This window comes from Myxine glutinosa, chromosome 8 (genome assembly GCF_964187855.1).
Source record: "Myxine glutinosa chromosome 8, kmMyxGlut1.1, whole genome shotgun sequence".
Classification (NCBI taxonomy): Eukaryota; Metazoa; Chordata; class Myxini; order Myxiniformes; family Myxinidae; genus Myxine; species Myxine glutinosa.
The window spans coordinates 105,786,813-105,809,496 of NC_136268.1; the positions used below are offsets into that span (position 1 = coordinate 105,786,813).

General features: G+C 44.7%; 1 protein-coding gene across 2 annotated transcripts in view; it reads left to right on the forward strand.

The window, feature by feature from the left end:
- Window positions 1-282: 282 nt before the first annotated feature.
- TRMT1L (tRNA methyltransferase 1L) overlaps window positions 283-22,684 on the forward strand; it is a 56,230-nt gene continuing 33,828 nt past the window's right edge. Inside the window, exons 1-5 of one of the 2 annotated variants that reach the window (XM_068125051.2) lie at window positions 283-395; window positions 638-733; window positions 1,649-1,711; window positions 1,886-1,999; window positions 8,890-8,951. In XM_068125051.2, coding sequence (XP_067981152.2) covers window positions 380-395; window positions 638-733; window positions 1,649-1,711; window positions 1,886-1,999; window positions 8,890-8,951 — 351 coding nt within the window. In that variant the 5' untranslated portion in view covers window positions 283-379. Of the gene's footprint in view, window positions 533-637; window positions 734-1,648; window positions 1,712-1,885; window positions 2,000-8,889; window positions 8,952-22,684 lie in introns of both variants that reach the window. The other variant, XM_068125052.2, reaches the window with a different exon arrangement.

The window sequence follows — 22,684 nt, forward strand, 5'->3', positions numbered from 1 at the left end:
AACGAGATTGTGAATTGTGTTCACATATAATGAAATATATGACTAAACGCGTGTCCAAAAACACGAGGGCGCGTATGTTACGCGGAGTTATATATAGCCAGTTATGCATACTTGTGCCAAGATCCTTGTCCCCGCCCTCGTTCCTTGTCCCCGCCCTCGTTCCTTGTCCCCGCCCTCGTTCCTTGTCCCCGCCCTCGTTCCTTGTCCCCGCCCTCGTTCCTTGTCCCCGCCCTCGTTCCTTGTCCCCGCCCTCGTTCCTTGTCCCCGCCCTCGATCTTTGTCCCCGCCCTTATGGCTTGGTCGCGCCCTCGATGAGCCCTGGTCCGCTCTTGTCGCGGCCGCAGTGACGTAAAGCGCAGTGACGTAAACTATCCGTGGCATGGCGGAGAGGAAGGGTAAGTAGTTACTATATGTGGTGCACAGTTTATTCCTGCATCGAGGATTTATTAAACAGATTAAGAAAGAAGAAGCTATTCTACGGCCTGGTACTGTTGCTATGAACTATGAAGCGCTAGCTTAGTAATGGTCTGAGGTTTGTCTGGATCCTCGGAATCCCGCTCGCGCCTTTGGCAACGCATTATTGACATTTGTCCTTGTTTTGGAAACGTCGCTGTGTGAACGCGTGTCTGACTCGCAGAGCTCGGCGCTCTCGGACGGGACGATGAACCCATGTGTTTGGACGTCCGAGAGAGAGAGAATCCTGAGCCAAGGTCCAGTTCTGCGGTTCACAGGGGTAAGTGTGGAAACGGGGGTCATGGTCTGTATTGTACTTGTAGGGTGGATGGACAAGGTAATAACGGGGTTGCCTTTAAGAGGTAGAGGGGGTCCGGATCTCGCTTGAACGTCATTGGGAAGGTTTGAGTTTATGAGGTATGAGGATCGGGTTATGACGGTGCATCGTGTCGTGGGAGTAGAGTAGTTCTGGTCTGGTCGGCGGAGCGAGTGAGGACATGGGAGGACGTCGTGTTGATTTGGAGGGGATCGGATTGGAGGGGATCATATGGGATTGAAGGGGGTCGTGTGGGATTGCAGGGGGTTGGGTCGGGTCGCCTCGGAGGGGGGCCCGGTCGGCTCGGAGGGGGGGGGGGGCGGTCGGCTCGGATGGGGGGCTGGTCGGCTCGGAGGGGGGCCCGGTCGGCTCGGAGGGGGCCCAGTCGGCTCGGAGGGGGGGGCCAGTCGGATTGGATTGGATTGGAGGGGTAGGGTCGGATTGGAGGGGGTCGGTTGGCTTTGAGGGGGGGTCGGTCGGCTTGGAGGGGATGGATGTTTGAGATGGAGATGGGGATGGGGTGAAGTTTGAGATGGAGATTTGGCAGGAGAGGATGGAGACATCTCACTCTTAGGCCAGCGCTGTGGTGATTTTAATGGCACCGCTGAGCTTTATGGACACATTGACCACTCTACACTCTGTTACAATTTACGACATTTTTTGCTTTCTTTATTGTATTTTAATTTATCTATCTATCTGATCTATTTATATATTCTTTCATTCCATCTTAGTGCAGGTGACTAAACCCACCTTCTATGTGAAGAATGTGCAGCAGCTTCCTGGTTGACAGTTAAAACAAGTACGTACTTGTCACCCGTTTGCTGTTACCATGATGTACGCTTTCACGCGTCGATCGATGTGTTTGCGTCATTTCCACAGAGAGACACTTCTCCATTCAGAAAACACAGGAGGATTTGGAAAGTCTTCTACCCGATGATACAGGTAAAATTGAAATGATCGTTAGCTGGTGCACACCGAGAATAAATTTGGATTGGATTAATATATGTGCCAAGTTTTTCCGCATGGGGGAAAACAAATTGACCGTCTTGAGGTGGGTGATGACCATGTCACAACCACATGTTGATGCTGCCCCTGCCGCCATTTGATGGTGTACAGGTGTGAAGATCCCCTGCCCATTATGCCCAGAAGAAAAATTTCGACCAAACTACAGCCATAAAGTTCGTAAACACATGGGAAAGCTACACTGGGGCTGCTCCCTTGTTTGTGACGGTGAGTCGGAGGGGGGGAGAGAACAATGAGATGCTGCAAGTATGCTGATGCCTAAAACAAAAATATTGTAAAACAACCTAAAAAATACAAACATTATTGATTTCCTCTGACATTTTGACCTGTTATACTTCTCAAAATTAAAAGAGCAAACATTAGGTTTTGGATGACCGTGATAACTTGAGAACGACTGAAGGAAACGAATTCAAACTTGGTACAAGTATGTATAATGATGTAAAGAGAAAACAGATTGGATTATGGGATCGAGAGGTCAAATGTCAGAGGTCCCGTTAGATAAATATGTGATACTTGAATAGAGCTGAATGGATTCAAATCAAACTTGGTACAAGTCTGTATAATGATGTAAAAATGTGGGTGTGTACCCCGGTGTGTATCCCGGTTTAGAATAGGTACACCGTTTCCCTGCGCATCGTAAGAGGCGACTAAGGGTTGGCACCAGGAAGGGCATCCGGCCATAAAAACATTGCCTCAAAAAGGGAACCATGATTGTCATGGGGCCCGCAAGGCTAACCCCCGCTCTAGCGGGGAAAATGGCCTTAAAACGATAATTCATTCATTCATTCATTCAATGTGGGTGGACGCATATTGGTCGACGTTGTGACGTCGAAGAGTGCAGTTCTAGTTACCCTCGCCAGAGGAGAGGGTAGTGCATTCAAGTCCGTTTGTCCGTCTGTCTGTCTGTCTGTCAGTTTGTTTGTTTGTCCGCACAGAATAAATATGATTTTCTCTGCAAACGTTGCTCCGATTGACAGGAAATTTTCATCATAGGTGCACCTCCACCTGTATAATTATTAAAGATAATTATGACGTCACAGGTCACGTGGTACAGGCGGCATCTTAGAAAACCGGTTGCACCTCAATAATATCTCCGAAAGCGCTGAATAGAAAAAATTTAGACATGGCTCATTGTAAAGAACACTCAATGGGGAATAACATATGTTAATGATGATTGCATAGGTGCCTCCATTATGACGTCATAATTCAACAAGTACAAAACTTCATCGATCAAGATAATTTGTTGAGCATCATCTCGGGATAAATTGGTGGAGATAAAAGATAATGATGACGTCATTGGTCACGTGGTTCAGCCACCATATTTGTTTAAACGAACACAAAAGCCTTAAGAACCACTAAAAACATGTCCTGGCGAGGGTCTGCAATCTCTGATTGCTCTTGTTTTTCTTGTGATCACTACATGGGATGGCAGGATGACCTAAAGGTACACACACTCTTCTCTAACCTGGGTTTGATTCTCAACCCAACTATAAAACTGTCATCGTGGTGTTTCACAGGCAGAGTTATTCTTCATTGTGTGCCGTACCTTGGATGGGCGCTAAAGATCCCACGGTGCCCTTCGCAAAGAGTAGGTGAGCTATCACCTGCACCATGGCCAAATTTCAAATTCCTGCCCTAACCACTTACTTGGTCGAACATCATGCCTGGCCAGCTGGGTCGTGAAAGACTCAGGCCAAAAACTTACCCTGGCCAACCCAGAAGAGCGTGGGAATAATTGTGGCTGGTAAAGAAAGAAGAAGAAGATTGTAATCTGTACATTGGTGAATTTCGTTTTCTGTCTGAACCAATGGCTTTTTCTCTTGTCTCGTTATGCCAAGGCAGCATCCTTCCATGGCTCTTCACTTAGCCATCAACTTTTACTTCATATTCTTTGCAAGAGATGATGTTTCACTGCCATACATTGTTGCTGGAAGAACACATTCATTGTGGTGGAGCATGGTACAACACATTGAAAAGTGACGTTCACTTTGCAGTTCGTAATTTGTGAATGGAATATTAACACGTGTTTTTGGACACTTTGCTGTAGTTGGATGCGACTGATGATATTGTTGTTCCTGTTGTTGTTTTGGACGCATACTGTGGCTGCTGGTTGCATAATTCTTTCTGGAAGTGTGGCTGTGCCACTGATGCAATACCCTTGTTACCAGTAAGCTGATATTCATTTTGCCTACCTTGAAAGGATGGCAGGCTGAATCAGCCCATCTGGTGCCATTTCAATGGCACAGCAGGTGCTCCAACTCTAACTCTAAGATCCTAAGCCAGCCACCTTAGCCGTGCAGCCAACACCAGGCTTGATCTGACTGATGATTGCATCCCTTTTTGTACTGTATGCTGTGTACTGTTTGACAATATAGTGGACATTTGTAAAAGCCAGGGCATGGTCGCTGACTAATCTTGACCAAGGTGTAAACGGTCAGAGCAGTTCAACGTCATGCGAGATCGACGACTCCACGAGATGATTGATATCTATGAAATGTGGCATTGAGAAATCGTCTCTCCATTGCACATGGCCTCAACATTCACTTCAGCACAACCACTGGAATTGCCATATGCGGCGATGTACTCCAGTCCTTTGATCCGGCAAGTATTGTCTGGACTGGCAACTTTTAGCTCAGGATTCTGGAACAAACAATGGAACATTGGCGTGAACACCCACCTGACAACTTCTTACTACTTCTTTTGTCCATTTTGATTTAATTTCGTACATAGAAGATTTTCACCTTATGTGCGGTGCTTGCGATGCGTCTACTGAAGCGAACCATTTTTCTATCCATTTATACTTGCATTCCATTCACGCCTTGCAGTATGTGCTTTGTGCTTTAATATACCTCGTCATTCAATCAGCCAACAGTACTCAACCATTTTACTGATTGCAGGAATTTTGAAAATGTTCACACATCGCTTCGACCAACATGATGAGCATGAAAACGGGTCACATGACTCCTGCGTCATCTATCAAGGCACCTATATTTTGCAACAGCCTTATAATGGATTATGCCTGCAACCTCACTTCCTGGACTGGCGACTGCAAACACAAAATGCATCATTGCATATGTGATCAGACAGTGAGGAGCGGATTACATGACTTTGGTTTGAGGTCCATTTGGCAAGTACCAGCTCTTTGGATAACCTTTGGATCCCCCAGAGCCTGGCTGTGATATTGCCAAGATCATCACAAATGGCAGCTTTGGGCAGGTGTGTTGTTTATCGGTGAACACATATTTTTGGACATCCCATATAACATATTTGGTACCTTCATGGACATGGTGCTCTTCAATGTCCTAACACTCCACGTGACCTTGGGGAGCTTGGATTGTCGCCGATTGAGTAAGGAACCTACAAAGCATAATGCGGTGTCTGATCAGAAGCATGCCAGAGAGATGCACGAACTGTATCGATGTGCATGCCCCAATGCCCCATACTGATGCGTCTTGTGAGGTATATTTCAGCTGCCAAAGTAACATCATGTGCCACCATCATCCATACATTCACTTTCATTCCCTTACTACACCAACGGGTACTGAGTCCTGGCATACACTATGTAAAGATTTTGATCTTTCAGTATTTCTCCATGAAGTTTAAAGTTGATACAGTCTGGGAATCGTGCCTTACTCTCTAAACTGTCTGCCTATGGCATCCAAGGCCAACTTCACACATGGCTTATTGACTTCCTCTACTCTCATAGCCAACCTATGGAATTCAACAGAATCCTTTCATCTCCTCTCCCTGTCAAGGCTGGAGTGCCCTAAGGCAGTGTTCTTGGCCCAGTCCTATTCCTGATCTTCATCAATGATCTGTCTGACTCTCAGGAAAATCCCCTTTATTTATTTGCTGATGACTCCACCCTCTGCTGTGACATCCTCATTTTTCAGACAGGCAGGCTGCAGACTCTTCCATCTCTTCAGATGCTGACAAAATCACAAGTTTGTTCAACACTTGGAATATGTCTTTCAATCCCAACAAATCTCACACTCTCACTATCTCTCTTTGAAAGGGCCAGCTGGAAATCCCTGCCACCTCCCATATACTTTCTCAACATTCCTGTAGAGGATGTTCATTCATTCATACTCCTGCGCCTCCCCCATGATCTTTCTTGGGCAAACCACGTTTCAAAGTTGGCCTACAAAGGCGGCCGCTGACTGGGAATCTTCTGTCCTTCCTTAGCACACCTGAACTACTATCCACCTTCATTCGTCCACACTGAACAAGGCCTTCATCCGCAGCTTGATGGAACATTGTTCTCCCATCTGAGCTGGCTCCCCTGCCTCACATCTTGTTCAGCTTAACACCATGGAAACCAAGGCCTTTAAGATTATTGGAATCTCCCACAATGAAGCTGAGTCTATGGGCCTATCACTTTGCCATTGCAGACAGGTCGGTGGTCTCTCTGTCTTCTACCACCTCCATTCTGGTATTGCACCCTCTGCTCTTTCTGTGCTTTGTCCCCGCTCCCTCCTACACCCACAGGTTTCTGCAGGACTTGCACGGTCCACCATCTTGACCCCTTTCTGGTGAAACTACAAAGATTACTGCTCACCTCCACTCAATTGTTCCTCTTTTTTTCCACCTGTGGAACCAACTTCCACATCCTCTTCAAATTCATTCTTCCTTCCAGGTTCCTCTTTTTCATTTTCAATGAATTTTTTTTTTTCAATGAAATTTCAAATGAAATTTCAACATTTCAATTTCATTTCCAATCTTTCAATTCATTCCTCTTCCCTCAGATCGGCAGTCTGCTGCCTCCTCACTCTCTGAAGACCTGGACAAAATCACAGACTGGTCAAACAAGTGGAACATGTCTTTCAATCCTGACAAATCTCACACTCTTACTATGTCTCTCCGAAAAGATCGACTGGACAACCCTCCCATCTACTTTCTCAACAATCCTCTCCAAGAAGTTCTGTCGCTCAAGATTTTGGGTCTCACTATCTGCCATGATCTTTCTTGGGAAAACCACATTTCCAAGCTGGCCTCCAAAGCCAGTCGCCGACTGGGCATCCTCCGTCGTGCGAAGTCCTTCCTCGGCACACCTGAGCTCCTCACCACATACAAGGCTTTCATCCGCAGCTCAATGGAATACTGTTCTCCCCTATGGGCCGGTGCTCCTGCCTCACACCTAGCTCGGCTTCACGCTGTTGAAACCAAAGCTTTCAGAATTATTGGAATCTCCCGCGATGAAGCTATCTCTGAGGGCCTTTCACTCACTCACCGCAGGCAGGTAGGTGGTCTTTCTGTCTTCTACCGACTCCTCTCCGGCCTTGCACCCCCAGCTCTCTCTGTGCTCTGTCCCCCAAATATTCCTACAGGTCGCACAAGATCTGCCAGCAACCCTCTGATGGTTAAACTGCCGAAATCTCGGCTCTCCGCTCACCTTCACTCTTTCATTCCTCTTTTCTCCCGCCTCTGGAACAAACTCCCTCACTCCCTTCAATCCCACTCCTCCCTCCAGGTCTTTAAAACAGCTGTTCACCACCATCTCTTATCTTCCCCCATCCAAAACCTTGATCTTTTCTACCCCCGCTAATTCACCCCAGATCCACCTTGTTTGAAATTCCAACTTCTTTACTGGAAGTCCTGGCAGTGTCCATATGTTTTATACCTCTCCCACTGCCCCCTTCCCACGCCCCCCCCCCAAAGCCCTCGCCCTCTCTCAGATCTCTCGATGTCTCCATGTCTCTCGGTCCCTGCTCTCAAATGTTGTGTTTGTGTCCTTCCCCCTCTCTCCCCATCTTGTCTACCGCTCCCTATGTTATATGTTTTATGTGTCGGTTTGTCTTTCTGTGTGATTAATGTTCGCTCTTTCACGAGCCTCGATATTGTATACAAAAAAAAAAAAAAAAAAAAAAAAAAAAGGTGTTCAAGACAACTGTTCACCACAATCTCAGATCGTCCCCAATCCCAAACCTTGATATTGTCTACCCATGAGTTGGTAACCCCACCCCTATCCTTCCTCCCCCCAAATTTCCAGTTTACCCTCCTGAGAGTTTCCTTCTGTATCCATCTTGTTGATCTCACGCATCGTCCCCTGCCCATCATTCCTCCCCACACCCATTGTTCATTTTGTGCTGTTGCCTCCTGATTCGTTCAGTGTACTTGTACGAGCACTTCCCCAAGCTTCGACTATGTATAGAAAAAAAGGTTGTTGTCCCTCACTTTTTTACAAGATGGGTCATGTTTTGAATGTTTCTCCTTTGATTTCTCCATGAGCTATGTTACAATTCCTTCAATAATGTGCCCGGTTAATTTTTTTAATGATGCCCCTGGCTTGCTTTGATTCGATATTCATTCACGGTGCACCGATTGTGCACAATTACTGTCTCTCTAATATTACAGTTAAAACAAAAAGAATGATTTGTTAAGCCTTTGATTCTGGCTTCTCTGATGAAGCGGTGCATACTAAGCGCATTGCCAGATGAGAATGTCTAAATAAAGTTGTTTTTATATATGTACATCCAAGTTAAAGGGCTTTCTTACATATACTACAAAACTAGTTGGGTTGCCCAATCAAGATTTGGTTATTTAGACATTCAGAAAACGTCAAGAAGATTGTTGTTTACAACTGTAGCAAAAAATAACTCTGGAGTGCCACACGGCAATGATGGGCAAAATGACATCATTTCCTAGTTTAAGGTAGTTCAACATCATGTGACCATACTCAGCGTAGTACTGTGGAGACTGTGGACACTTTATACATGAATTTCCATTCTGCTGACAAAATACAAATATTTAAATTCACTTGGGTAGATTCCCGATACTGCAGGTGCAAGCCACTGGAGGTCCCTCTCCCTGCCAAGGGTGGCACCTGATGTACGACACTCAATCGTCCAAAGTGCCGTTATTTCATATTTTTACTTAAATTTCATTGTGAATTGAAAGTTTTTATTGTGTTGACCTTCCACATTTGAAAACTATGCGGTACAGCAAATTTTAGTGAAATTTGGCCAGAGGTTTTGAAATGTATAAGGAACAAACAAACAGACTCACTCATATATGACATTGAGTTTTCTTCATATTGAGCTGCTGATTGTATTAGCAATGCTGATTGTGTGTGTGTGTGTGTGTGCGCATGTGTGCAGGGCTGACAATATGCGTGTGTTATCTGTCTTGTCACAAACCCAGAAAACCAGATGGTGCGGAGGTAAGAGCTTTTCCATGGGTAGGATTTTTTTTTAATGGTATTGCTGCAGTCGTTATGAACAATACATTGAAGGTTTCCACAGCCTATCTGGAAGGAAATTTCCTCTATTTGGCAGATCATTTAATCGGGCGTTGTTTACCACAGGCAGTGACCTTGATAAGTAAAACAGGATGCCTTAACATCAGGAGCAGAAAAGAGGAGAGGCTTTTAGTCCATCAGGTAGACACCCATATTTTGATGATCGGTACCAGTCAGGGTGGCCATGGTTGAATGGTACCATTTGAAAGCCACGTTATTCTAGAGTTATATTATGTCTGGTAGCAATTTCAAATCAGCAGCTTTCAGAATACAATCATCAGATAAAGAGACCCCCTGTTGGTAAGAAAATTGTCCCAAAATGTGTCCCAGAAATTGCAGGATTTAATCTATACTTCTAAACAAACTATACCTAGATCTCAAAAGGATTGGGTTTTTTAAAATCAATTAATGTTCATTTAAATGTATCATATTTACAAGTATCATTATAGTCTTGATCATTTTCATTATTATTATTATTATTATTAGGCATTTACGATGCATGACAACACATGCATCGTTCCCTTTTACCATGTTTATCCACTTAATTATGCTATGGGTATAGTAATCACCATGATTATCAATAAACATATCCAAAGTTTATTTCAAACAAATTAATAAGTATTTATGTTGATCATTATCACCTTCAATACATTGATATTGATAAACATATCCAATCCTAACCCTGGTGTTGGGCTAGCGGCTAGGGTGCCGGCTTAGGATCCTAGGATCCTGGGTTCGAATCCCAGTAGATCGCTGAATTAACGCCAGGGGGGTTGACTCAGCCTGTCATCCTTCCGAGGTCGGCTAATTGAGTACCAGTTCACTGGTAATTCCCTGGTTGTCGTTAAAGGCGGCAAAAAGGGTTGGCGTCAGGAAGGGCATCCGGCCGTAAAACATTGCTTCAAAAAGGGGACCAAAAAACAACAACAACCACGGTTCCCGAAAAAGGCCAACCCCCGCTTTGTGGGGAAAAATGGCCTCTAAAGGTGGTTATTTTTTTATTTTTTTTTATCACCTTCATACTTTTGTAACATGTATAACCAGTGTCACGTGGTCCTCCCGGTAACTACCTGGTCTCGGTGACCCCCGGACCGTGGGAGTCACCCCGCCAGAAAGATATATGATTTATACGCTTTCGTAACGCAATCAATATGAATTCCAGTCAATAAGAAACCCCACACCAAGGATCCGGAGTAATCAATAATATATTCCCCCCAGGAATCAACAACCATCAACAATCAACAATCGATCACCAATATTATTAAGATGGCCATCTTATATATGTGTGTCCCCTTTCCCCACTCCCGACCCCTTGGGTACTCACGACCCCTTTGGTCTCTGTCCCTCACAATGTCTCTGGGCCCCTCCTGACCAAGATGATGGTCGGCTTCTCCGCACACGGGCGGTTGAACGAACCCCGGGCGGACGTGCTCCAAACGTGTACGTCGCGCACCGGGGACAGCTGCTGCAGCGCACACCTCCTTGCCAAGCAACGGGGCAAAACCAAGCGCGGCTTGCAACGCGCGCGAGGCCCAAGGTGCGACCCGTACGCGTCCTTGTAGACGGTGAGGCGAACTGTGCCGGACGCTGGGTTCCGTGCACGAACCCACGGCAACTTGACGTGTCAAGGGGTAATTACCCCGCGCAGGTAACTCCTTTTGTCAGACGGGCTTTCAAATGCAGCGTCCTCCACGCTGCTCAATATCGATACCAACTCGCGTCGGAGCTGGGCGAGGAAGAGGAAGAAGATCGTCGCTTCTCCAGGACCTCGTGTCTTTTCTTCTTCCGTTTCCGGTCTCCTTTTTCCCAGAAGGGCTCCTGACCCTTTAATCACAACAACCTTCAATCGACTACACATTAACTAGTGGGGTCACCCGTGGGAATCCCACGGGCATGGATGTGTGTGATATTTGGACATCTTGATTTAGATGCTGCACATTAAATTTTACAAAATGGTTACTGGCAATTCATCAGATCCAGAAATGGTGTAATGAACACAATTTATATATTTCACATAATATGTGCCCCCTCACTCCTCTCCACCTGACACTCTCCTCTCTCCACCCTCACGCCTCTGCAATCCCACTCCTCCTCACACTCCCCTCCAATACCTCCTCACACTCCCCTCCAATACCTCCTCACACTCCTCTCCAATACTTCCTCACACTCCTCTCCAATACTTCCCCACACTCCTCTCCAATCCCTCACACTCCTCTCCAATTCCTCACACTCCCCTCCAATCCCTCCTCACTCTCCTCTCCAAACGCTCCCCACTCTCCTCTCCAATCGGCCCTCACTCTCCGCTCCAATCGGCCCTCACTCTCTGCTCCAATCGGTCCTCACTCTCCGCTCCAATCGGCCCTCACTCTCCAACTCCTTCCTCCTCACTCTCCAACCCCTCGCTCCTTACTCTCCAACCCATCGCTCCTCACTCTCCAACACCTAGCTCCTCGCTCTCCAACCCCTAGATCCTCGCTCTCCAACCCCTAGCTCCTCGCTCTCCAACCCCTAGCTCCTTGCTCTCCAACCCCTAGCTCCTTGCTCTCCAACCCCTCGATCCTCGCTCTCCAACCCCTCGCTTCTCGCTCTCCAACCCCTTGCTCCTCGCTCTCCAACCCCTCGCTCCTTGCTCTCCAACTCCTCGTCCCTCGCTCTCCAACCCCTCGCTCCTCACTCTCCAACACCTCACTCCTCACTCTCCAACCCCTCGCTCCTCACTCTCCAACTCCTCACTCTCCAACCCCTCGCTCCTCACTCTCTAACTCCTCGCGCCTCACTCTCCAACCCCTTGCTCCTCTCCAATTTCTCGCTCTCCAAACCCAAGCCCCTCACTCTCCAACCCCTAGCTCCTCCCTCTCCAACTCCTCGCTCTCCAACCCCTCGCTCCTCACTCTCCAACCCCTCACTCGTCTCCAATTTCTCGCTCCTCTCCAACGCCTAGCCCCTGACTCTCCAACCCCTAGCTCCTCACTCCCAACCCCTAACTCCTCACTCTCCAACCCATAGCTCCTCACTCTCCAACCCCTAACTCCTCTCCAACCCCTCGCTCCTCTCCAACCCTCCTCATCGTCGTTGCAGCAGCATCCTATGCGAGTCTGTGATCACGTTCGTCGAGGGTCTCGTTCTCCCGTCTCGTTCTTTTTCTTCCTGCAGTCTCGTGGGGTCACCCGTGGGAATCCCACGGGCATGAACGTGTGTTACATTTTTACATCTTGATTTAGATGCTGCACATTAAATTTTACAAAATGGTTACTGGCAATTCATCAGATCCAGAAATGGTGTAATTAACACAATTTATATATTTCACATAATATGTGACCCCTCACTCCTCTCCACCTGACACTCTCCTCTCTCCACCCTCACCGCTCTCCAATCCCACTCCTCCTCACACTCCCCTCCAACACCTCCTCACACTCCTCTCCAATACGTCCTCACACTCCTCTCCAATACTTCCTCACACTCCTCTCCAATACTTCCTCACACTCCTCTCCAATCCCTCACACTCCTCTCCAATCCCTCACACTCCTCTCCAATCCCTCACACTCCTCTCCAATCCCTCACACTCCCCTCCAATCGCTCCTCACTCTCCTCTCCAATCGCTCCTCACTCTCCTCTCCAATCGCTCCTCACTCTCCTCTCCAATCGCTCCTCACTCTCACACACACACACTGGAGTGGGTGACACACACACACGGAAACTCATGTGAAAACAATTTTTTTTCAATTAAATTAAATTAAAGATTTCACGATTTAAAAATAAATAAATTAAGATTTCACGATTGTAGTTCCTGCAGCTGTGAAACGCATTTTCTTTGGGTGGTGTATAATCGCCCCGAACGAAACAGGCATTACCTCGTTTCCTTTGCTCGAGTTGTTCTGAAAGTAATTCATGATCGAAGACGTGTTGATTGAGTCTTAAAATGCACATCCAATCATCCAGACATACAGAGCATACAGAAGCCGATCGTCGGCCTATGGAGCCCATGACTCTTCTTCATTTTTAAACTTTAATGTATCGATAACTTTTCGCTTTACAAAGTAAAAATAGATTAAAACCAAACGTTATTAATAAATATTGTATTCCATAGTTAGTTTACATTATTATGTAAATTTTTGAAGTACTGTATTGTTTAATTCCATGGTTGGAAAAGAGTTGACTCGCTTAAAACAAACTCTGTACGTACACCCCAGGGATATGGAAAAATATAATTACACTTTGATTGGATCCCGAACTTCAGTATTCAGTCGCTGTATTTTTACTAAGTGATAATTTAAATAATGAAGTCCTGGGAACGTTCTCTCCTCTCTCCTTCCCCTCTCTCCTTCCCCGTGCCGACGTAACAGTCGACACATTCAAAACGGCTGTCGGAATACATGTCGCCGATTTTCTCAACTTTAGCTGAAACTGAGACTTGAACCATCCCAGCGACTGTGATGGTGAATTAGTCGAGATAAAGCCGTGAGGGAGACTCAATGAATGGGCTTTATGTTACAGGCCTTTGAGAATTCATTTCGTTCTATAAAGGGCAACTTTCATCGGATTTTCTTCCCGTTTTTTTTCAACCGAGTCTAAAACGATGTTAGCGACTGTTAAAAATGAAATGATATATCGAATTTGATTTGAAATAAAACTGGGAGAGAGCAAGATACCACAGGCCTCAAAGCTACGCGAGTTAATAAAATGGTGGATATTTGTTTATAATTATATGAAGGCTCTCCCAGAATGGGTGGAGCTATGGGCGGAGCTACTCTGCAAACCGAGTAAGCCACACCCCGGACAGACACCCAACAGATAGACAGACAGACAGACAGAATCATCTACGGCTATTATAATATAGATAAGCAAAGACCTGAATAGTAATTCACATACATTCACAGAAATCCGTAACACCAGTAACATACATACACATTTACAATTACAGCTAGAAACTGAAGAAATACTTTATTTTGGCTAATTTTAATGTTTATTATCATATTCCTGATTATTATACCATCAATTTTGATAGGGTCAAATGTTAATTTCTTTATCATTATTCAATCTTTACTTCTTAATACCATTGGCAATATTAAAATTCAAAGTCCTCAGTATCACTCTCTTCATCCATCTGTTGGACATCATTATCATCATCATCATCATCTTGTGGCTGGTTGTCACAGGTCTGCAGTCTACACAGCTCTGAACACTTCAGACTATTTGCCAAACAAGTGCACTGTGGAAGTTTGCATGACCTGGAACAGTTGCAAGCTAACAATTCCAGTACAGTGTTGGGTGCAGGTGCTCGATCCAGCCAGTCAATCCTCGGTTCTTCTTTACCGTCTTGGAGTTGAACTTTCCATCCTCGGTCCTTTGGTGATGGTATGGTTGGTTGTGCAACAAGACTCCTCCGCCAAATAGCTGTCTGGTAGTTGGCTCTGAGGATATGAGCATGGCTCAGATAGTGGGTACACCCATTGTTACATTAAGGGCAAAATATGTTGTTCAAGGGAATATAAAATGCAACCTATTATGTGTATGTAAGTGTATTTAAGTATCTAAATCTAGAATTTCAGACCTGCAGCATGTTCGGTTAAAAAATTATTAGCGAAGACATACAACACACTCAATACAGGCTTATCTTGATATGCACATAACTCGGTGTCCACTTTAATCGGTTATTTGCAGTGTGTGTGTGTTTTTAAAAAAAATGTAATATGAAGCTCAATCTTGATCACTATGGGCATCATGCTCAACAAATATTTCAGCAAATTTTCTTCAGTCACAAAATTTTGGGCAAATGAAATTTGGACACCGTTATGTGCATATCACCAGCATGGGCCAACACCACACAATATGCATACTTAGAAAAGAAAAAAAAAGTGTTCAGCAAAATGAGTGTAAAATTGCTAGAAAGACATAGGAGAATACACACACATTTGGAAGTACAGTATTTTAATGGACCCTAAAAAGTCAATATATTTCCAGAAACATGAAAAGATGTGTCGAGGACGTGCACATAACTCGGACACCAAACTTGATGTTGTAATGTTACACTTTAACCCAATTGAAATTCTTTGGCTAATATGACCAATTTCAACATCACCATGAGCTAGATATTAATAACAGTACCTTATCCTCACATATGGTGTTGAAACAACTCTTCCAAACAACTTTACCAAGTTGCAGTTTGTTGCATTTAACCATCTTAACATGTCTATTTTATAACCTTTGTACTCTTTATCTGTTTGTCTCCCGCGATGAAGCTAACTCCAGGGGCCTTTCACTCACTCACCACAGGCAGGTTGGTGGTCTTTCCATCTTCTACTGACTCCTCTCCGGCCTTGCCCCCCCCCCCCCCCACCCCCCCAGCTCTCTCTGGGCTCTGTCCCGCAAATATTCCTACAGGTCGCACAAGATCTGCCTGCAACCCTCTTATGGTTAAACTGCCAAAATCAAGACTCTCTGCTCACCTTCACTCCTTCATTCCTCTTTTCTCGTGCCTCTGGAACAAACTCCCTCACCCTCTTCAATCCCACTCCACCCTCCAGGTCTTTAAAACAGCTGTTCACCACCATCTCTTATCTTCCCCCATCCAAAACCTTGATCTTTTCTACCCCCGCTAATTTCACCCCAAATCCACTTTTTTGAAATACCAACTTCTGCCCTGGAAGTCCTTGGTGTCCTTGTGTTTTATACTTCTCCCACCCCCCCCCCCCCCTTCTCACGCCTCCTCCCCCCAAGCCCTCTCCCTCCCACACATCTCCCTGCTCTCAAATGTTGTGTTTGTGTGCTTCCCCTTCTCTCCCCATCTTGTCTTCCGCTCCCTCTTTTTATATATTTTGTTTGTCTGGTTGATTTGTTTGTGAAATAAATGTTAGCTCTTTCACGAGCCTCGATTCAGTATCCAAAAAAAATAAAAAATAAAAAAATTGTGATGAACAGTGATCGTAAATCAATAAATGTGGACAAATTCTGATCATTTACTCGAGATTCACCGATAGAAATGAAAGCCATTCGGCACATAACGTGGACATCGCAGGATGCGTGTCCAAGTTATGTGCGGCATTACAACTTCGGTGTCAGCGTGACGTGCCGAATATGACAGCTTAAATTTACCTAAACACACATTTTTATTCATGGAGACCAATTATTTTTGCCTCACCAAATGAAAAGCAGTACTTCATGAGAGAAACTCAGGAGAGAACAATATCGGGACGATGTTGATCTTCACAATGGCGCGTAACATGCGTCAGCACGAGCCAACCAAGAGAGGCATGAGGAAAATTAAACAGAAAAGCCATGAACTTTTGCACAATATATCGTAAAAATTCATGCAATTTCTTTAGAGTTTTAACAAAACTTTCCTTTCGGTAATAAAGTAGATTCATACTTCTTACCTTCTTGGTCTTTATTCAACTGAAAACATTCAAATACTGGTTAAAGTGAAGAATGATCGGACGACGGCGATACGAGCTCTGCGAGTCGAAATTGTAAACTCGGATTCGCACGTCACGCTAGTGAGGAGACACGGACACGCAGACGAATGCTGAGCTTGCCGGAGAATGATAGTTTGCAAGCGCGCGTGTGTGATCTTATTGTTTTCACCGAGCAGGAAACTTGCAAAACAAGCATGATTTTCTGAAGACGGCGATCTATCGTTCGGATGAGGAGAGCGTGATACGCACGTCACGGGGCTGACACAAAAATTGCGAAGAATTTTATTTGTCCAGATTTTTTATTTTCCGATCACAACATTGACCTCCTTTTTCTCTTCTTGTTTTCCCACTTATTTTCAATAAATAAGGCCATATTTGGGACGGAAATTTAAGGAAACAATATCAGCCTTGGCTCCCCCATTTTCTCTGTTGCAACGGACACCAAGCGTTATGTGCGAATCTTGTTTTTCTGGCGGACCTACAACGCATTGGAAACTTGACTGTTGAACACAAAACATGATCAACACATAGTAGTGACATCCAGTTTTATTTTAAGAGTAACTACATTGAAAATAATCAACAGGAACGACACATGCAATGAGAAAAACATTTTAAAGAGCACAAATGTAACATTTCTTTTTATTATAAAGGCTATTTTTTGACGTACTTATATTCATATTATAAAAATCATAATTAAAATAATTTGTATTGCCGGTTTCTACAGGTCCACCAAGGTGTCTGCCTTCACATCTGACAATTAGTTTTGTATCTAGGCACCTCATTTTTATTTTCTGGGGGAATTCATGCAAGCATAGTAAAGTGTACCCACTATCTGAGCCATGCATATATGCTTGTGAAGGGCATCTGCACAAGGGGGAAGCTGATGTGGTTCGATTTTACCCTTTTTGGTGCTGAACAAGTTATAACGAAGGTCATCTACTTTTTTTGTACCTGTTTTTGAAGAATATATTTGACATGTAAATATTTCTAGTTCCTGAACCAGTTGTTCTGGTATGTCCCACTCTTGACCGAATGCAACAAATGCTTGCTGAAAAGCTTCAAATTTCTTTACCATCTTCAAGGATGTGATCTTTCCTCGACCAGCTAGAGTGCTCACACTGTCACATCCTGTGAAGGCATGCATGCCTAATAAGGATTTACTGACAGACTCGCCCAGTGATGATGCAACCTTTGTGACATCTACATAGTGTATTCTTGCCTGGGTTCCACATTTGAGATGAATTGTTGCTCTGATATCAGTACTGAAGGAAACAGCTAAAAGAAACATCTGTAGCATCAGCTACAAGTACAATGGTGTCGAATCCTGCATTTGCCGCATGAGCAGAGTGTAGAATCAGGCGGGTATCAGCTTCTTCTTGTGTACAACAAAGCTCTGGTACAAGGATACAGCCCTGAGCAGGAGATATTTTGAAGCACTCTTCTCCAGTTGTCACATAGAGAACCTTGTCTCCGAATCTTTCTGAGTATTTGGCTTGTTTCCACTCCTGAACGAGAATTTTTATGAAACTTGTCTTGTTCGATGACCCTGACAGGAAATTTCCCCACTGCACAACAGTTTGTTTGGCTGTTATGTTCTTCAGTTGAATGGAACATGAACGTGACTTCCTCGTCTCTCTCTCAACATCTTTTATCGATAGATCTCTGTATGTGTCAAATACAAGGTCGAGACGGGATGAACATGATGCTTCATTGAGAGCCTTTGAGAGGATAGCAGAAGCTATGTCACCAAAGGTTTTGTGTTCACCTTTTACTTTATGAACTAATGACATTCCATCTATAACACATGCTGAATTAGTTACTCTTTCATTTGCCGGAACAATGTCTTTCTGTAGTTCTCTGGCAAGACTTGCTTTACTTGTTTTCCTTGGTAAGCCATCTGCAGTAGCTAATGCCCATGGTAATGGACCCAGTGGGTGCTTAAGGACCTCTCGCATATCAAGTTGCCTTGTCTGTGCCATCATACACATGTTTCCAAACAAATTGGATGTTGTTCGAAGAATTACTTCTTTGTTGCTAGCCTTAAATCGTGTCTTTCTGTTTGAATCTGAGAAGGTTTTCAGTTGGAGTTTGGGAAGTGTATCATGAAATTTAACCACTGGTGGATCAGTCTCCAGGCGTTGTCGTCTGAATGTTTTATAAGATGATTCGCCACATGCCTTTGCCTTTGCTAAGTCTTTTGCAATATCTACATTAGGAACAGTGCCATTGGATATGTTGAGAAGTTATTGTGACTCTTTGAATGGATTTACCAGTTCCTGGATAACCTCAACTATTGCTGAGACAGCCTTTTCATCTTTGGTTATTCTTGACTTCTGGAGCTCAACATGTTGGGTGTCTGATGTGTGCATATGAAGCATATCCCTTAAGAGTCGAACATATCCACTTCTATACTCTGCAGTTAGGTAATATCGTGTAACAGCACCTGTGTTCAGACTGAAACGGCATGTGCCTCCTGGAGTTTTTGTGTCTTTGTTCACAGTCTCTTCAGTAGCTTGATCGACAGGTATTCTTCCAAATGTGTTTGATGATCCTATCTGTACTGAGAAATGCCCTGCTATGAAATGTTGATGGACTGTTGGGTGTTGTTCTGGTAACTGGGACATTTCTGCATAATACGCACTAAGATAGCGTGCATAGTTAATCTTGTCATATGCAAAACACCAAATAATACACTCATATATGCAAGCCATGTGAAGTTCCCAGTTTCCCTCTCTTGAACTCCGTATCAAGCCAAGAAGAACAGAAACCATATCAATGTAGCTCATCCAAAAGGCTGACAGAGGCCCATTTTTGTTTCGCAAGAAATCCAGGAAGTTGGTGAATTTTTGCAGGACATTTTGAAACTGATTGTTCTGCATGGTCTCTTCAAAGACAGTCTGGCAGATATCATCCTGGAGATCTCGAACTATTTCCAATCCCGCCTCTATGCTTGCGACTTGATCAGGATGATATTCTTGGATCCATGACATGAACTCACCCCATGCCAGGCGAAGCAGCGCTTCATACATGTACTTATGTGCTCTAACACCACGGTTGTACTGGCGGCCTTCCATCACACCTACGACAGAACCTTCAGCAACAACACCTGCCTCAATAACAATGGCCTTTAGTCCACCATCTTGGAACCGTTTTCCTATGACTGAAAGGAGATTACAAATAGTGTGGAAAACACCCATCAGCAGAATGACATTTTGATATCTCTCGCTGTGCTTCCATTTGATTTCACTTGCCTTAGCATAGAGTGCCTGGTCAAATACAAGTACTAGTTGCTCGAGATGAAGAGTTGTCATGACCTTGAGGGACTGGTTGAGAATTTCGTTCACAGCAGACATGTCTGTGGCAGGGGCATTTATTGTTGGAAGGTATTCCACTATGTCCTGAGAGATGTTGACATCATTTCGCGTGACAATGTTGAATCCGGTCCAACTCATTACCATCTGATTATTGTGGTCAACATTCCGCGTAAGAAACCAGGTAAGATCCTTATGCAATGCAGCCATGACTACGGCTGTATGGTCCACATCATGAGTATGTAATCCCCGAGGTCCTAGTCTCTCACCAGCGATGTATATTGGTATTGGTGTATCTTCCACAGCCAAACTTCGTTGATGCGATCTTGGTAGTTCAGGTTTGGCAGCTTGCACTGGAAGGGTCCAAACACTTGGGGCTGAACAACAATTCCATTTATTCTGTGTGATGTTCCAGCACCAGTAGCAGTCGCTTCTATTCTGTCAATGTTGTCCCATGCAAGTGTTGTAAAGTTGAACGGTTGGACCTTTTCTGGAAGAATGGCATCCATTCCTTCTGTTGCAAGCTTCCTGAGACAGAGTGCAGTTTCGTTTTCTTCAATCACTGTATATGAAACGCCATGACCCAAGCGATTTAACATTTGAATCACTTCAGTATTTCCTGTCAAAGCTTTTACTACACACGGCAGAAGAATATGCTTTGGGGGAATCTGGGTGCCAGCAGATACTGCATACACCAAATCTTGGGAAAATGAATCCACCAGCATCTGGGTGCGTTGGGATGGATTCTTTGGTTCCAGGTCTCCGGTGAGTAGTGCAAACAAAAATTGTGTTACCTCTGCTGGTGCCTTTGTGGTGCTTTCATTTAACGAAGATGGAAGAAATGGCCAGATTTTCTTGTTTTCAGCACCTTTGATGGATGACCTGAGATGCACAGATGCCTTCTTCAGGATTTCGTAAACTTGAGTTGATTGACCTCTCAAAGAGTCTAGATCCTTCTTCAATTGCTGATTTTCTTTTGCAAAATCGCTTGTGTTGAGCGTGTTGGGATAAACTAAGATTTTCCCTTTATCATCTAGAGTCATGTGCAGCATATCCCCAAACTCCCTCTCTAGTTTTCGTCGCAGGTGTTTTTTTGTTGACTCTTTTAAAACAGCAACTCCACTTGAATGCATATAAGTAGCCAGCAGGTGAGTAAGATCTGTCAATTTTACAAGTTTTGGAGATGTAAACAGTTCATCTCTGATATACGTGGCAAGTATGCTGAATGCATATGTTTCAGCATGCTGGTAATCATCCTCATTTGGATCTTCATTTGGAGATTCTAGTTTTGCAGGAATAGATTTTTCATTGGTATATTGCCTTGTTGTCTGCGACATAAGGGTGAAAGGTGCGAGGAGAGCTCGGCGGGTGAAGTACCAACCAAGAATGAAGGTGTGGAGGTTGAAAGAGGTGACAGTAAGGGAGGCATTAAAAGAGAGGTTGAGTAGGGTAGAGGATGATGTGGTTGAGCTTGAAAGTGGTTGGATGTCAATGAAAGCTAGTCTGTTGGGAGCCGTTGGTGAGGTATGTGGATGGACAAAAGGACCACTGAGGCACTCGGAAACATGGTGGTGGGATGATGAAGTTGGAAAGAGGATTGACGAGAAGAGGAAGAAGTTCAAGGAGTGGCAGAAGGCGAAGGGTACGGGAGCAGAAACAGCAGAGCATGAAAGTTATAAGGCAGCCAGGAAGGCTGCAAAGAAAGAGGTAGCAAAGGCGCAGGAGGCATGTAGGAAAATGTTCGGAGAACGCTTGGATTCGGAAGAGGGTCAGAAAGCAGTATTCAGGATTGCAAAGCACATAGCGAAAGAGAGGTGTGATGTGATGGGGGTGAGTTGCTTGAAGGATGAAGTGGGACAAATCGTTGTCGACCCAGATGGAATTAAAGGAAGATGGAAAAGATATATGGAAATGCTGTTGAATACAGAGAATGAATGGGATGGCAACATAGAGAGTAACCCAGTTATAGGACCGGCAGAGAAGATAACTGAGAAGGAAGTTGAGGAAGCGATAAAAGCAATGAAGAGTGGAAAAGCGGGAGGGCCGACGGGAGTTGTGGGAGATATGTTGAAGGCAGCAGGAAGTTGGGGTGTGAAGAGAATGACAGAGATCTGTAATCTGGTGGTGAAAGAAGGCCGCATTCCAGTGGATTGGGAACTGAGTACCCTCGTCCCTCTATACAAGGGGAAAGGTGACCCTCTGGAGTGTGGCTCGTACCGAGCGATAAAGTTATTGGAGCATGGAATGAAGGTATTGGAAAGGGTGTTGGAGAGGAGGATAAGGGAGAAAGTGAATATCGACGAAATGCAGTTTGGATTTATGCCAGGAAGAGGAACGACAGATGCGCTTTTCATTGTGAGGCAGTTGCAGGAGAAGTACATGGAGAAGAGGAAGAAGTTGTTTTTTGTGTTTGTTGATCTGGAGAAAGCTTTCGATAGGGTTCCACGCAAAGTATTGACATGGGCATTGAGGAAGTTAGGAGTGGAGGAATGGTTGATCAGAGTAGTGATGGCAATGTACAAAAGAGCGCGCACAGCTGTAAGGACGAAGGACGGGAACAGTGGTGAGTTTGAGGTGAAGGTGGGAGTGCATCAGGGGTCGGTACTAAGTCCACTACTATTTGTAGCTGTGATGGAGGTGCTGGCTCAGAACGTAAAGGATGGTTTACCGTGGGAGTTGTTGTATGCAGATGATCTGGTGTTGATTGCAGAAAGTATGGATGGACTGAAGGAAAAGATGAACAAGTGGAAGGAATGTATGGAGACAAAAGGTCTGAAGGTGAATATCGGAAAGACAAAGGTGATGGCAAGTGGTAAAGCATGTGGTGAGGTGGAAAGAACTGGGAAGTGGCCGTATGCTGTGTGCAGGAAGGGTGTCGGAGTGAACTCCATTCAATGTACAATGTGCGCTGATTGGGTTCATCAAAAATGTA